The sequence below is a fragment of the Erythrolamprus reginae genome, unplaced genomic scaffold (assembly GCF_031021105.1).
Source record: "Erythrolamprus reginae isolate rEryReg1 unplaced genomic scaffold, rEryReg1.hap1 H_3, whole genome shotgun sequence".
Taxonomy (NCBI): domain Eukaryota; kingdom Metazoa; phylum Chordata; class Lepidosauria; order Squamata; family Dipsadidae; genus Erythrolamprus; species Erythrolamprus reginae.
In genome coordinates this window covers 742,232-758,943 of record NW_027248484.1, presented here as the reverse complement: position 1 = coordinate 758,943, position 16,712 = coordinate 742,232, and the positions used below count along the sequence as shown (strand labels likewise).

The following is a 16,712-nucleotide window of genomic DNA, read 5'->3' as shown; positions in this document are numbered from 1 at the left end:
ATGAACCAGTTGCCAAACATCTGAAATTTTAAGTTTGGAAAGTGGTTGCAAGTCACTTTTTTCAGTGCCGTTGTAGCTTCAAACGGTCGCTAAACGAACTGATGTAAGTCGAGGACTACCTATGTCGTCTAGTATTTCTGAAAAGCATCGATAGTGTTTTTATTACTCTGACTATCAATGCTAATCCAAGCTGCCAAAACGTCGGGTGGGTTAAGTTTTTATTTACAGCACATTTTTGCGTGCCACCCTTTCTACAGAGCCTGGGTGGGCTTTAATAGACCAGGGTTTACTTCAATGGGACAAATGAGTAGATAACATTTGTGGAGCCGTAAGTCTTTAAAAAATAGATAGAAGGAAGGCTGGGTGAGGGGGAGGGGGAACGGTGGAGAGAAATGGAATGGAAAAGTCACTGTTTGAAGAAACAGCATTTGGTTCCTGGGCAATTCCCCCCCAGAGCTAGTTTAGAACACAAAGTGCTAAAAAAAATTGGCTACTGGACTCTGCAAGGCAGCTTTTTATGCCGTTTTAAGGGATGTATCTGAGACCAAGAAGCACAGAAGACAAAGCCACCTACTTATTATCACTGTTTAGACTATCTGCTGGTTGCTGGTACTGCCCATTCATTCTGCTCTCTTTACTACAATAAAAACAAACAAACAAACAAAAAACACCATGTTCAGTGTCATTTAAAAAGACAGCGGGTTATCAAATCGCCCTTTTAGTTAACAGACATTTGAAATCGGAAGGGATCTCCTTATTTTCTCGACATTTCCTGAAGAGGAGAAACAAGTGTTTTAAATAAAGAGACAACACTGACATAACTTACCCCTGGCATGGAGAAAGCCAGCAAAACACCAAAGCTACAAAGCCGGAGATTTAAATTACTAGTTTCAGGGTTTAAGGCTATTGACAAGGTGAATTCAGAATGCTCTATATCACGGGTGTCAAACTCACTATGTCACATGACATATCGGGAATCCCCCCCCCCCTTGCTAAACTGGGCGGGGTCAGCATGTGATGCATCCGTGAGTTTGACACCTCTGCTCTATATGCAGTGCTACTTGGAACTTTTTGAGAAATAATCTTTCTCCGAAGAGGAGAAAGATAAATTTACTGCTCCCTAAACGTATCTTCAAAGGTCCTCTACCCCCCACCTCACCCCAATGGCAATTTTTCCAACCTGGACACCTTCTTGAAAGGTCGATTTCAAATCTCAGCATTTCCTGGGACAAAGGTCATGCTGGGAGGAGAATGCTGGAGAACCTTTGACTGACCGTTTAAGGGGGGAGAAATTCCTGCCTTTATTATCATAGCCAAAAGTTTTAAAATGTGAGCGTGTAACTTTTATACTTGTTTTATATCAGTGATCAGTCAGGCAATAAAATTGTCATTTTTCTTCTTGGCGTAGCAATCAAATCAAAGGAAGTTGATTAGTTAAATAAAAAGCAAGTATATATACAAAACAATTAAAGGGACTATGATAGCAATGGCACTTAGAATTGTATACCGCTTCACAGTGCTTTACAGCCCTCTCTAAGCGGTCAGCATATTGTCCCACAACCATCTAGATCCTCGTTTTACCGACCTCAGAAGGATGGAAGGCTGAGCCAACCTGGAGCCGGTCAGGATCGAACTCCTGGCAGCGAGCAGTGAATTAGCCTGCAATACTGCACTCTCACCACTGTGCCACCGCGGCTCTTATGCATCTTAGAGGGAGGGAGGTGGAATCCCTCTCTTTTCACTAAAGATACTCCTGCTTAATTTCAATTGTGACATCCATGCCAGCGGAACCACTGAAAAGAACATCCAATTATAGTCGCCACCTACAAGTTGGACTAAACAATTCCCTTTAAATGCTGGCTAAGACGTGGAGGCTTTCTCGCCAGAAGATATTTCCAGTACATACCTAGAAGCCATGAAAGGCGTCATGTCCAGCTCTAGTGGAAAGGAGACATACGTAGTGATCTTCCGTCTCAGTTTGGCCGAGTGTTCAAACCGCTGGATTAAAAAAAAAGGGTAGATCATCAGATTTTTAACTTCCTTAATGTAACAGCTTCTCATCAATTAGAATAGAATAACAAGAGTTGGAAGGGACCTTGGAGATCTTCTAGTCCAACCCCCTGCTTAGACAGGAAACCCTACACCACTTCAGACAGATGGTTATCCAACATCTTCTTAAAAATTTCCAGGGTTGGAGCATTCACAACTTCTAGAGGCAAGTTGTTCCTCAGAGTCAACTTGTAGGTTGGTCCTCTCCTTTCTTTCTTTCTTTCTTTCTTTCTTTCTTTCTTTCTTTCTTTCTTTCTTTCTTTCTTTCTTTCTTTCTTAGATTTGTATCCCGCCCATCTCCATAGACTCGGGGCGGCTAACAACACAATAAAAACAGTTTATAACAAATCTAATAATTTACAATATAAAATATTAAAACCCCATTATTAAACAGACATACACACAAGCATACCATACATAAATTGTATAGGCCCGGGGGAGATATCTCAATTCCCCCACGCCTGATGACAAAGGTGGGTTTTAAGGAGTTTGCGAAAGGCGAGGAGGGTAGGGGCAATTCTAATCTCTGGGGGGGGAGTTGGTTCAAGAGGGCCGGGGCCGCCACAGAGAAGGCTCTTCCCCTGGGTCCCGCCAAGCGACATTCTTTAGTTGACGGGACCCAGAGAAGACCCACTCTGTGGGACCTAACTGGTCGCTGGGATTCGTGCAGCAGAAGGCGGTCCCTGAGATAATCTGGTCCGATGCCATGAAGGGCTTTATAGGTCATAACCAACACTTTGAATTATGACCGAAAACTGACCGGAAACCAATGCAGACTGCGGAGTGTTGGTGTAACATGGGCATATTTGGGGAAGCCCATGATTGCTCTCGCAGCTGCATTCTGCACGATCTGAAGTTTCCGAACACTTTTCAAAAGTAGCCCCATGTAGAGAGCATTACAGTAGTCGAGTTTCGAGGTGATGAGGGCGTGAGTGACTGTGAACAGTGACTCCTGGTCCAAGTAGGGTCGCAACTGGTGCACAAGGCGAAGCTGGGTCCAACATCTTCTTAAAAATTTCCAGGGTTGGAGCATCTACAACTTCTGGAGACAAGTTGTTCCACGGATTCATTGTTCTAACTGTGAGGAAATCTGTAGGTTGGTCCTCTCCTTTATTAGTTTCCACCTATTGCTTTTTGTTCTACCCTCAGGTGCTTTGGAGAATAGCTTGACTTCTTCTTCTTTGTGGCCGCCCCTGAGATATTGGAAGACTGCTATCATGTCTCCCCTAGTCCTTCTTTTCCTTAAACTAGATATACCCAGTTCCTGCGACAGTTCTTCATGTTTTAGCCTCCAGTCCCCTAACTGTCTTTGTTGCTCTTCTCTGCACTCTTTCTAGAGTCTCCACACCTTTGTTGCCTCGTGGTGACCAAAACTGAACGCAGTATTACAAGTGTGGCCTTACCAAGGCCTTATAAAGTGGTATTAACACTTCACGTGATCTTGATTCTGTCTCTGTTTATGCGGCCTAGAACCATGTTGGCTTTTTTGGCAGCTGCTGCACACGGCTGGCTCCTATTTAAATGGTTGTCCACTAGGACTCCAAGGTCCTTCTCACAGTTACTACTTTTGAGCAAGGTACCACATATGCTGTACCTATGCATTTTGGTTTTCTTGTCTAAACATAGAACCTTACTTTTTTCACCATTGAATTTCATTTTGTTAGATGCTGAAAGTTAGTTAGCTTGGGTGTAGAAAAGTAACTACGGATGGTCCTTAAGGTACAACCATAATTGAGCCCAAACTGCTCAATTGCTAAGCAAGACTGTTGTTAAGTGAGCTGTGCCCCATATTATGACCTTTCTTGCCACAGTTGTTAAGTGAATTGCTGCAGTCATTAAGTTAGCAACACAGTCATTAAGTGAATCTGGCTTCCCCCATTGACATTGCTTGTTAGAAGGTTGAAATAGGTGATCGTGTGACCCCGAGACACTGCAACCATCATAAATACGAGTCAAGTTTCCAAACTGACCAAATTTAGATCACGTGAACACGGAGATGGTGCAAAGGCCAACAGGACCCAGAGTGAAAAATGGTCCTAAGCCATGTTTTTCAGTGCCATTGTAACTTCGAATGGTCACTAAATGAATGGTTGAAAGTCAAGGACTACTTGTACATGAATACAGCAGTGTGTCAGAAGTGAGTGTCTTTTATACAATTTGTATGGTTGCCTGTTGTTTCTTCTTTTTAGAATAAAGGAGAGATCAGAAAGGGAGAAAAAGGTTTTAAAAACAATTTATAATTCTTGGGGTATTCTAGGATTTTTAGACGTAGATTCAGCCTGAAATCTTCTTTGTACAAACCTAGCACTGAGATATGCTGATTTACAAAGCAACACAAATAATATTCTAGATCTCTCACGCTGCCAAGACACAAGTGGCTGAAAAAGATTAATTTCAGAAACAATGGGAAATGTGATAAGCTCCGTATTTTCATCATCATCCGAATAAAATGCTATAAGCAGATATGAACAGGGGGGCAGAAAGATTAATGAACTCTTCTTCCGAAAGGCAGCGTTTCTCCAAATTTCTAAAAAAAAAACCAACCTCCTGTCCTATTTACCTTCCTAGGTAATTGTACTCCAATTTCAGAAGCAGAACAATTCCCTAGCAACAGAGCAGGCTATTTTCCGAGCACGAGAAAAGAAATTACACAGACGAGATAGCCTTTCACATTTTTTTTTGTTTGCCATATTACATTATTAACATTGTCAGAAGACACAGCTCTTCATCATGACTCTGATAACAGTTCGGCTATAAATAACGTACAGCCCCCTATCCATTACTTCAGCTGCCGGAATTTAGCAATATTAGTTCGCTGGCATTTGAACGCTGTTTTGAGGCATTAAATATTAAAATCTTAATTCTGAACAGACGGGATGACAGGGTGATTCATGGCAAGGGATCATCCTTTGACATTCAATACAAATTCTGCCCGTTTCCAAAATACCCTTCTCTGCGTTCACTTTTATGAAATCTAGACTTTTGGATATATTTTGGATGGTCTGATGTTAGCCTTGGAGTTAATCTATCCTGATCTGGGTGCTCATTTCTGGTGGAGAGATGCTGGGGCCTTTTTGTTCTTTTTTTTTTTTTTATAGTCCCTTTTACATAGTCTACTGACCTTGTTAGTGTCCGTGTGTCTATTGATGACTGATTTGTCAAGAGTGCCAAGAGAGCACACCAAGGACCTTTCATGTCAACCCTGAGCTACAAATATTCTCCTTCATTAGCATCTCAATTCTGCAAGTTTCATAAAATATTAATCTCCAGCAACCACTGGCAAAAATCCTGACAAAACCATTTAAATGCCTGTTGAAGCTCTATTGTAGTTATAGTTGGAAACATATAATGGCAGGTATTTGAAAGTATGCCTCAAATGAACAGATATCCTCATTAATATCAAATTACATGGGTCAGCTAGCTTGTTGCACCAGGTATACAACTGGAGGACAAATAATTTAATAGCAAAGACCACTGTGAAAGAACCCACTTCCTCTGAACTACTCTAGTATTCTCTAATTCAATTCTTCTGGACAGTTTATGGAATCCAGGCTAAAAGTTTTAAGTTGCAACATGTGGCTTTATGGATCTTATAACAGCAGAGAGTTGGATCTGCAATGTCTACGGAAATTCTCAATCTTCCAAGTCATGATTGAACCAAAGGCCCTTTTCCCAAAAGGAAATTAGACTTCCTTGTTTTTCTTTGAAAACATTTTGCTTCTCATCCAAGAAATTTCTTTAGAACTGAAGAAGCTTCTTGGATTGGAAGCACAATATTTTCAAAGAAAAAAATCAAGGAAGTCCAGTTGCCTTTTAGAAAATGCACCTTTGGGACAGAAACTGAAATGTTAAACTCTGGATAACTAATCAATCTAGAAATACATTATCCAACAGTCACAAGGTATTCCCAATTCTTAAGTGTGCACACTCGGTTCAAAACTGAGATTCAGTCCACTCATGAGATTTAAGATAAAATCCACAAAATAAAGAAAGCCAACCAATTCCATGGAGGAAGATTTGCTTTCAGGAATCATCATTTAGCAACTCACTTTGAGATGAAAACAAGCCACAATGGGTAGCTTCTTCATAGTGAGCTGTTTGGTAGATTCTTGGTAGCTGTGGCAACCACTACATTTGATTTTGGCACTGCTTCCTAGATGTTCTGGCCTTGTAAACCTGAAAAAAATATGTTTAAAACAGAATGGATAACCAGCACAAGTAACTATTTCACTTTAAATTTCCATTTAGTATCTTTTACATACAATCTTCTACACGTTTTACATTTAAAATACTAGCTTCATCAGAGTTTTTATTCATTTCAAATCCTTGGCTGATTTCCAGATTTAAAAAAACATTAAAAAACCATAACTTATACATAACCTACCCATGTTTCCCCAAAATAAGACCTGTCTTCTATTTTTTTTTAACCCTGAAATAAGCGCTTGGCCTTATTGCCATGCACTCAAAAGCCCAATTGAGCTTATTATCAGGGGATGCCTTATTTTGCGGAAAAGTGGTGTTAAAATGTTCCTTAAGACATTTCCCATAATGTTTGTTTATATTCTTAAAACCAAGCTTACCTGAAAAATATGACAATAGAAATAAATTTGGCTCAGTGGCCAATCTATCACAAAATGGCTGAAATGAAGAGATCACCTCAGGGGGGAGGGGGGATTTAAAGCTTTGATTAGGTGAATAGGCCAATGTTTTGCATGTGCTTAAACATACATAATTGAGGCGTTTGTGAGGACAGATTAAACATTTTTTCACATTGCCAAAATACAACATAGTTCCCCAAATCTGGAAATTATCTTGGAAGAAATCTAAAAGCATGTTTTTATAATTGCCATCTTACCTTCCAGAATCAAAGCGATCAACTGATTAAAAAAGAAATATGGAAATCTTGCAATTGTTGAGACAATGCTTGGGTCAAGACCTCTCTTACTGAAACAGTAAATCTGAATTTTGTACTGAACCTTCTTTCACACAAATGAATGTCCATCCATCCATCCGTCAAGATGATCGTTCCTTCTACATACAATGAATTCTTTGCCTGGAACAGCTATACCAAACTAGCCGTTTGAGAGATACACACCACACAGAGCTGATCTTCAAGACGCTACAGAAAGGGTATAGAACTTCTAAATGAATTATATCTTTTAGCAACTGCGGCTGCTGACTTAGTGGTTACAGTCAAAGACAGCTGAAATCCAGAAGTTTCAAGGTGTTCACATTTGAATACTTTCTCTTCCAATCTTTAACAGCTTCAGATTAGCCATCATCCACTTTTGATGTGAAAAAAAATTGCCTCCTAAAATCTCTGAAGGGCCAAAACTAACTTTGAATGTGAGATTAACCTCTTCTGAAATTTCCTGCTTGATGAATGCAGCAGAATTACTTAGAAACCAAGACAATATATTAACAAATAAATCCTATATAGTATGAATCAATAAGATAAAAGCATAGCTGTATTGGCATCATTACTGTACAGTATTTCCATGATAAAGGAGAAGGTTTAAAGATGAACTCCATATTTTGTTTAGGGTGACCACCAAAATATGTACCAGTGGACAGTTATGGGATTAGATGGAGGTTTGATCCAGTAGGGCTGTTACTGTGATATTAATTACTATAATAGAGATAGCTGAATGGATCTGGTTATCATTGTTCTGAAGGTGCTTGTCAGATTCCAAGAAAATGGAAGAATCTTAGGGGGAGGAACCAATCTATAATCCTAAACAATTTAGTCTCAAGTCCTAATTACAGTGCGGTGAATTAGTGAATAAAGAAAGACGTCCCCCTGAATATCTCCATTTAACTGACCTGAAAGCAGGTAAACAAGTGGTAAACAATGAAACAGTGAACAGGTAAACAGTTAAATACTGAGGAAATATTTTCAATATTCAACTGAGACTATGGATAACTACATAGAGGAAAGCCCAGACAGGAACTTGAAAACATTGCCCATTCTTGCAAGGAAATTGAGTGTAAATTCAGAGAGGCCACTCTGTGGTCTGTTATCTATTTGGAGACAAGAAAGTCTGTGCAGTGTTCTTCGTATGGATTTCTGTATACTATTGAACAAAGTCTCCAGCATTTTTTTTTTCAATTTTCCAGAAGAAGTGGTTGTGTGATAATTCTGTAACTTCTCAGATCTTTTGTGTAGTGACAGTTGCATCAGGTGGAATAGAAATAAAGTCTACTTATTGTGTTTTCAAAGAAGGATAAACTACTAAACATTGCTCATCTCTTGATCTTTCTTGAATTCAGTACTAAGATGCATTCCACGTCATATTTTAGCAGAACATTCTGTTAAAAACTAGTAGAATTTTTTCTTCATAAGGCCAACCAACAGGGTTCAAAAACTGATGACACAATGGAGGTTTCCTGCTTTACCATTTTGGCTGGCTACTTCGCTTAGCAATTTCTCTTTTATGCTGGATTTTTCTTCCTTACTTCTAAGACTCGCCACTTCTGTTCACTGAGCTAGGGAGGGATAGGTAAGAGGCAGACTATCCAGAATTAAGGAAAACAAGGATTGCGAACCTGCACCTATGATCTACAGAGATACCGCCTATGTAGGCCATAGTTCAACGTCGTTTTATTTTAAAAGCCTGTAAGATGAAAGATCAAAGGTGTTTATATTTACCCTGAGCTTGCCTCGCTTTGCAACATAGGAAGCAACGCTGTCTACTGTCTAACATAATCAAGGATACACAGTGCTGAAATTTACCATGGGGAAAGCTAAACTGAGGAGTTTTTGTTTTGTCTTGGTTACCTACCAGCTTCTATCAAGTTTATGCTACATGCTTATTTTTTTGTCCTGGCCTCTTTTTCCTATAACTCTTTGAGTTGCTTGCACGATGATTCAGCAGAAATAATTGCAGCCGTGGTGATGGTTTTTTTTTTGCTCCTGGGCCATCTGCCTGCCAATTGCTCATCTGCAGACAGGAGGAGGGAAGGTAAGATTGCTCCTTTCTAAAGTCAGTCTGCCAGTCTGTACCTTCGCAAGCAGTCTGTGAGGGTGGTGGTTCCTGACACATGGCTCTCTCCGTTCACCACGCTGCCGTCGCTGCCTGGACTCAGAGGCCAAAATGGGGTGGAGGAACCGGGCAAGTCCAGGCTGATGTCCCAGAAGGGGTCTATCGTTGTGGACACACCGCTAGTAGGAGGAGGAGGGGAAAAAAAGGAGTTCAGCCATGGGATGATTATTATTATTATTTATTTATTTATTATTATTTATTAGATTTGTATGCTGCCCCTCTCCGTAGACTCGGGACGGCTCACAACAATAACAAGAACAATGTAAGAACAAATCTAATAATTTAAAAAACACTAAAAACCCCATTATTAAAAGCAAACATACACACAAACATACCATGAATAAACTGTATAGGCCCAGGGGAGATGTGTCAGTTCCCCCATGCCTGACGGCAGAGATGGCTCTTATTAAAAGCGATACTTTGGACAGAAGTGATTGTGGGGTCCCTAGTACTCTCTGAGTTTAAGGGTTTGCCTGCGGACGATTCATTACCCAACTAGGTAACAACCTCAGCGCTAGAAGGTAGTGGGTTTGCAGAGTGAAGAAAGATGGAGGAGGATGACAACATAGAAACATAGAAACGTAGAAGACTGACAGCAGAAAAAGACCTCCTGGTCCATCTAGTCTGCCCTTATACTATTTTCTGTATTTTATCTTAGGATGGATATATGTTTATCCCAGGCATGTTTAAATTCAGTTACTGTGGATTTATCAACCACGTCTGCTGGAAGTTTGTTCCAAGGATCTACTACTCTTTCAGTAAAATAATATTTTCTCATGTTGCTTTTGATCTTTCCCCCAACTAACTTCAGATTGTGTCCCCTTGTTCTTGTGTTCACTTTTTTATTCAAAACACTTCCCTCCTGGACCTGGACAACAATGAGGTCCTTAGTGTTCTGAGTTAAGTTGTTTTCTTGCAGACGTTTCATTACCCAAATAGATAGCATCATCCATGCAATGATGATGAAAGCCTACTCCATTTCAGCACTGATGAATGTCTGCAAGAAAACAACCAAAACCAAGGATCCCACAGTCTTCCTCCTCTTTTGCTCCTCACCCACTTCCTTCTAGCATTGATGAAGTTACTTAGTTGGGTCAAGAAACATCTGCAAGAAAATCACCAAGTTCAGAGAGAACCAGGGATCCCATAGGTCAACCCTGTATTACAAATATTATATTTGTATGCCGCCCCGAGTCTACGGAGAGGGGCGGCATACAAATCTAATAAATAATAATAATAATAATAATAATAATAATAATAAAAGTAATATCAGGAACAATCATTTTACCTATTAAAATTGAGAGGACAAAAAGAATAAGGAGGAATCCGTGCAAATCAAGAGATCCAGAAAATGGTGTGGTACTACTTTACATAAAAGTAGGTTCACAAGGATAAACGCCGAGAGGAAAAACATTCTGGCAACCCTTCCACGTCCAAAATGAATGTGGAGAAGTGGAAGAAAAATTGGCACTTCACCTCTAGGGGGGGCTCGCAAAACAGATTTCCAACAAAGAACATTTAAAATTTATTTAATGGAGACCTTCAGATTATAGAACAAGATCTGAATGTTAGGGAACGGACAAAATTTTAACCCTTGAAATATAAACCAGCAAGAGGAGTTAATGAAAAGTCCATAAAACGTAACATTGCAAAATTATTTTAAGTTCCAGCAGCTCAGGTCTCCTTTAAAAAAAAAAAAAAAGCATTGGCTGCCCACTTGCTTTATAATCAAGCCAAGGCTGATTTTTAAACTCCTGGTGATGTTTATTTACATATGGCTGAAAAGGACTGCCATCATGGCATCACCAGGAAAAAAAAGGTTGTCTTAATGCCAGCAGGTTTAAGAGCAGTAGGTTAGTTATTACACAATTGAACTCTTTTCTTTATTTCATTTGGGTTCTTACTGAAACTTCCCTCCTAGGCATTCGCTCTCCCTCCCTCCCTCCCTCTCTATATATATATTTCAAGAAGATATCGCCATTTGATTCTGTTTTTAAAAGACTTGCTCATACTCACTGGCAGACTTGACAAGTGACATCAGACTGTAGTCCACCTGTGAAGATTTGGTCTATGATACAGTTACAGTGGTTGGGATTGCTGGCTTTCTTCCCATTATCGTCACCTGAAAAAAAGGAAATAAGCAGACTTTGTTTTCAAGTCTTCTGAATATTTGCCTGCAGCTGTGCAGAAAACTACGCTCTTTATATACTAGACATAAGGGTAATCATTGATTTACAATCATTCGTTTAGTGACCGTTCAAAGTTACAAAAACAATATTCCTTTATAGCTCTCTTAAGCAGCTTACAGAGTCAGCATGTGGAGAGGGGCAGCATATTAATCAGATAGATAGATAGATAGATAGATAGATAGATAGATAGATAGATAGATAGATAGATAGATAGATAGATAGATAGATAGATAGGGTCATCTGGTCAGCTTTTGTGACTCTCTGACAAGCAAAGACAAGGGGGAAGGTCAGATTCACTTAATATCTGTGCTACTAACTTAACAACTGTAGTATTTCACTTAAAACTGGTAAGGAAGGTCATAAAATTGGATGGGGCTCATTTAACAACTGCCTTGTTTAGCAATGGAAATTCTGGTCCCTATTGCGGTTTGTAAGTCAAGGACTGCCTGTAGAAACATAATATAGAAACATAGAAGATTGACAGCAGAAAAAGATCTCCTGGTCCATCTAGTCTGCCCTTATACTATTTCCTGTATTTTATCTTAGGATGGATCTATGCTTATCCCAGATGTTTAAATTCAGTTAATGTGGATTTACCAACCATGTCTGCTGGAAGTTTGCTCCAATCATCTACTTCTCTTTCAAATAATATTCTCTCACGTTGCTTTTGATCTTTCCCCCAACTAACCTTGTTTTTGTGTTCACTTTCCTATTAAAAAACACTTCTCTCCTGAAACTTATTTAACCCTTTAACATATTTAAGTGTTTCGGTCATGTCCCCCCTTTCCCTTCTGTCCACCAGACTATCCAGATTGAGTTCATGAAGTCGACCCAAGATCTACTTTTTTGTGGTATATCTAATGTTCCAAGAGTAAAGAAGTACATCAGGAATGACAGCTATGAAAAAAAGGTTACTTCTATTTTATTGCTTCGAGTTGTGCTCGGTTGACCAAACCAAGAAAGTAGAGAACTTGATCCAAAATTAGATATGAGAAACTCTGTCATAGAGATAGTAGTAATATATTATTATTAAGTGGGAAATTGGCTGGTTTTTCTGTGCCCCAAGGACACCTTCCAGAAGAGGTGGCCCTGCTATGGCAGTAAGTGGCAATGATGATTTAACTGCACTTCGAGGGGTTGAGTAATACATGTAAGTAAAAATGATTCTTGCTGTTAAGAAAATTGCACATGTCATTATTCACACCATCTAGCAAAATCACCAGTCAAGTAAGGTAAGAAAGGCAACATTCGCAAATGTTGAGCATTTCATAATTTATTTCACAATACAAATCTGAGTATTGTATTGGCAGTTCAGTGTTGGCAAATACTTCAAAAGAAAAGGATTTAGGGGTAGTGATTTCTGACAGTCTCAAAATGGGTGAACAGTGCAGTCAGGCGGTAGGGAAAGCAAGTAGGATGCTTGGCTGCATAGCTAGAGGTATAACAAGCAGGAAGAGGGAGATTATGATCCCACTATATAGAATGCTGGTGAGACCACATTTGGAATACTGTGTTCAGTTCTGGAGACCTCACCTACAAAAAGATATTGACAAAATTGAACGGGTCCAAAGACGGGCTTCAAGAATGGTGGAAGGTCTTAAGCATAAAACGTATCAGGAAAGACTTCATGAACTCAATCTGTATAGTCTGGAGGACAGAAGGAAAAGGGGGGACATGATCGAAACATTTAAATATATTAAAGGGTTAAATAAGGTCCAGGAGGGAAGTGTTTTTAATAGGAAAGTGAACACAAGAACAAGGGGACACAATCTGAAGTTAGTTGGGGGAAAGATCAAAAGCAACATGAGAAAATATTATTTTACTGAAAGAGTAGTAGATCCTTGGAACAAACTTCCAGCAGACGTGGTAGATAAATCCACAGTAACTGAATTTAAACATGCCTGGGATAAACATATATCCATCCTAAGATAAAATACAGAAAATAGTATAAGGGCAGACTAGATGGACCATGAGGTCTTTTTCTGCCGTCAGACTTCTATGTTTCTATGTTTCTAATTTTAGTGAACATCAAAAATTATTTATTCTGTACTTCATGGGAATTTTCTTAGCCACCAACAAATCCCAGGGAGATGAATGAAGTAACGTAAAATCTTGCCAATATCAACATGGAATGAGTCTGACTTGGTGTTTTGTGATTAAATATGGCACCACCTTATTTAGAGCAACTGTCTAACAATTGGGATTTAAACTTTCTAGCCAAGTAAAAGTTACATTATTAAATAGCTACTGACAAAAAATCCACAGTATTTCCTGTTTCTTTATGAAGTCATGAAAAGTTACACTACTGTGTCATTTTTGGAGAAAGATACATACCTTGAAAAGAAAACAAAGAATCATTTTTTTTTTAAAGGACAAAGGTTTAACCCTTGCCTGTAAAAGGCGTTTCTTTTATTTTTATCATCTGCTCACAAAAGCTAGCAAAATGGCTTCTTTGCATTATCATTGGGTTGCAGGTAACTTCCCTGCTGGATAGTCTTAATAGACCATCATTTGCACCCACAGGAGAGTAAGGCTGCTCCCTCTTCAATTACCCAAGTCAATTAGGCTCAATGAGGAGGGGCAGGGTCTCTAAAGACTGTTCTGTGAGCTTGTTCACAGCAACACAGGGAGCCATGACAAACTCACGGGGCTTCCCGTGACATCTGGCAAAATGAAATTACCACCTCCTTGCACCTGTCAATATGCAACACAGCAGCAACAGGAAGAAAAAGAAGAAGAAGAAGACTACGCATAAAAGGAATTCCCAGGAATTGGGCAGTTGCATCTGGGAGGGATAATACTAGGCCAGAGGAGTTTATGCCACGGTAAACTTGTTCACATTTAGGAAATTCGAAGAGGTTTACCTGGGAATTACAAAAGCCGTCCTCAACACACAATCACAATGGAACCTAAAATTTGTATTGCTAGGCAAGACAGTTGTTCAGCGAGTTTTGCGCCATTTTACAAACTGTTTAACAACACAATTGTTAAGTGAACCGGGCTTGTCCATTGACTTTATTAATGAATTAATTAGATTTCTATGCCGCCTTTCTCAGGGCAGCATACAACAATGACAAATGCAACAATATGTACAGAAATCTAAATGACTATAAAGTAATTATACAAATTACTAAAATGTATTAAAAACCCCATATACAGTCATACACATTCATCCTATTCAATCATACATAGTATTGGCCGGAGACAATCTCATCACTCGCGGCCCCAGTGCCCGCTGGCAGAGATAGGTCTTAAGAGTTTTACGAAAGACCAGGAGGGAGGGGGCCGTATCTATGTCCGGAGGGAGTTCGTTCGTTGCTTATCAGAAGGTTGCAAAGGGGGATCACGTGACCCTGGGACACTGCAAGCGTCATAAATGTGAGTCAGTGGCCAACTCGCTGAATTCTGATCACATGATTAGGTGGGGTGCTGCAACAGTCATTAGTGTGAAAAAGGATCATATGTCACTTTTCTCAGTGATGAGGTAACATGGAACGGTCACTAAATGAACTGTTGTAAGTCAAGAACTGCCTGTATTTAGACGAACTCCTCCTTTCTCATGTACCTGCAGAAACGCCTCAGGGAGCATTAACAAGAGGAACCAGCCTCACCTTTGCAGTGTCGATGTAGCACATCCAAGGCAGCAATAAGGAATTCATGGGCGTCCTGCTGCTCGTACCCTGCTAAATGCCGTGCGTGTGTCCATACCAGGTGCAATAACCTATATGGAATGTGAGGAGATCGGTGCCCAGAGTAGAACTGCACCCGGGAGGGTCAGAGGGGAGGAAGGGAAAGGAAACAAAAAGTTCAGCAGGGTTTTTTCTTTCTTTCTTTCTCCAAAGCAGCAAATACTCTTCGTGGAAACATGAGAATTATTCCCCCTTTTTTTTTTAATCCTGGTTTTGTTATTCTTATAACTAACTTAAATATCATTATTATTATTATTATTATTATTATTATTATTATTATTATTATTATTATTATTTATTGGATGTGCATGCCGCCCCTCTCCGCAGACTCGGGGCGGCTAACAACAATGATAAAAAACAACATGTAACAATCCAATTTAATAAAACAACTAAAAACCCTTATTATAAAAACGAAACATACACACAAACATACCATACATAACTTGTAATGGCCTAGGGGAAGGAATATCCTAACTCCCCCATGCCTGGTGACAAAGGTGGGTCTTGAGTAGTTTGCGAAAGACAAGGAGGGTGGTGGCCGTTCTAATCTCTGGGGGAAGTTGATTCCAGAGGGCCGTGGCCACCACAGAGAAGGCTCTTCCCCTGGGGCCTGCCAAACGACATTGCTTGGTCGACGGGACCCGGAGAAGGCCAACTCTGTGGGGCCTTATCGGCCGCTGGGATTCGTGCAGTAGAAGGCGGTTCCGGATGTATTCTGGCCCAATGCCGTGTAGGGCTTTAAAGGTCATTACCAACACTTTGAATATACCTTCCTCTTCCTGGTTTCCCCACAACAACAACTATGTTAAGTGGGTTGGACTGAGAGTGAAGTATTGGTCTGAAGTTACCCAGCTGCCTTTCATGACTAAGGTGGGATTAGAACTCACTGTCACCTGGTGATTGGGCCAACATCACCCAGGCGGCTTTCAAATCTGAGTGAGGACTAGAATTCACAATCTCCTGGTTTCTAGCTTGGTGGTTTAACCACTAGACCAAACTGGCTCTCTGATATGCGTATTACTAGAAATCGAATCCAAACTCTTTATATGTGTATCACACCAATATATTATCCAGAATTTAGTGTAAGGAGCTTCCTTCCAGATTTTATCACACAGCTGGGAGGAAAATTCTTCTCCTTGCTATGCTAGGGTTTTGTTGGCTTGAAAACACACTGCAGCAACGCAACGATGCACAAATGCCTTTTATATTCCAAAGGATCAATAAACAATTCTAGGATGCCAACAGGAATGGCACAGAGACCAGAGCTTGAGCATAAATGAAATCTGCTGATACAGCAGTTGTGACACTATAATTCAGAGAACCGCAGCAATAAAACTTCTCCCTTCTTACAATTAGTTCTGGAATTATCCAATTACTCTACCCAGTGGTACTTTCCATAATTACTTCACGGGGCCTCTTGATATGTATTCCTTAGTGTTTCATTAATGAAGGGGGGGGGAAATTAAAGGAACTTCCTCAAACTACCTCTTATGTTGAACAGGCAGCTTTTTAACCAACAGACCTGCAGGGACGGAGTATTAAGGTAGGCTGTCTGTGCAGCTGTAGCACCTTAGCATTTCAAGTAATCCACAGTTTCGAAGGGCTTTAGAACAGGTCTGTATGCATGTTGGGCTAGGAAATGCTTTGAATTCAATTCAGAAGACATGGCAGCACGAAGGCACACACATTATATGAAGACCTAACTCCTTGGGGAAGGTGCTGATGGTGGAAGAGGTGAAAGA

At 40.0% G+C, this 16,712-nt stretch overlaps 1 protein-coding gene across 3 annotated transcripts in view; it reads right to left on the bottom strand.

The window, feature by feature from the left end:
* LOC139155575 (ubiquitin carboxyl-terminal hydrolase 22-A) overlaps nucleotides 1-16,712 on the bottom strand; it is a 67,173-nt gene that overhangs the window by 4,606 nt on the left and 45,855 nt on the right. For all 3 annotated transcript variants that reach the window (XM_070730766.1, XM_070730767.1, XM_070730765.1), the window contains 6 exons: nucleotides 14,893-15,040; nucleotides 11,109-11,214; nucleotides 9,053-9,211; nucleotides 6,099-6,225; nucleotides 1,907-1,998; nucleotides 575-637 (listed from right to left, as the gene is read on the bottom strand). In XM_070730766.1, coding sequence (XP_070586867.1) covers nucleotides 575-637; nucleotides 1,907-1,998; nucleotides 6,099-6,225; nucleotides 9,053-9,211; nucleotides 11,109-11,214; nucleotides 14,893-15,040 — 695 coding nt within the window. The remainder of the gene's footprint in view (nucleotides 1-574; nucleotides 638-1,906; nucleotides 1,999-6,098; nucleotides 6,226-9,052; nucleotides 9,212-11,108; nucleotides 11,215-14,892; nucleotides 15,041-16,712) is intronic.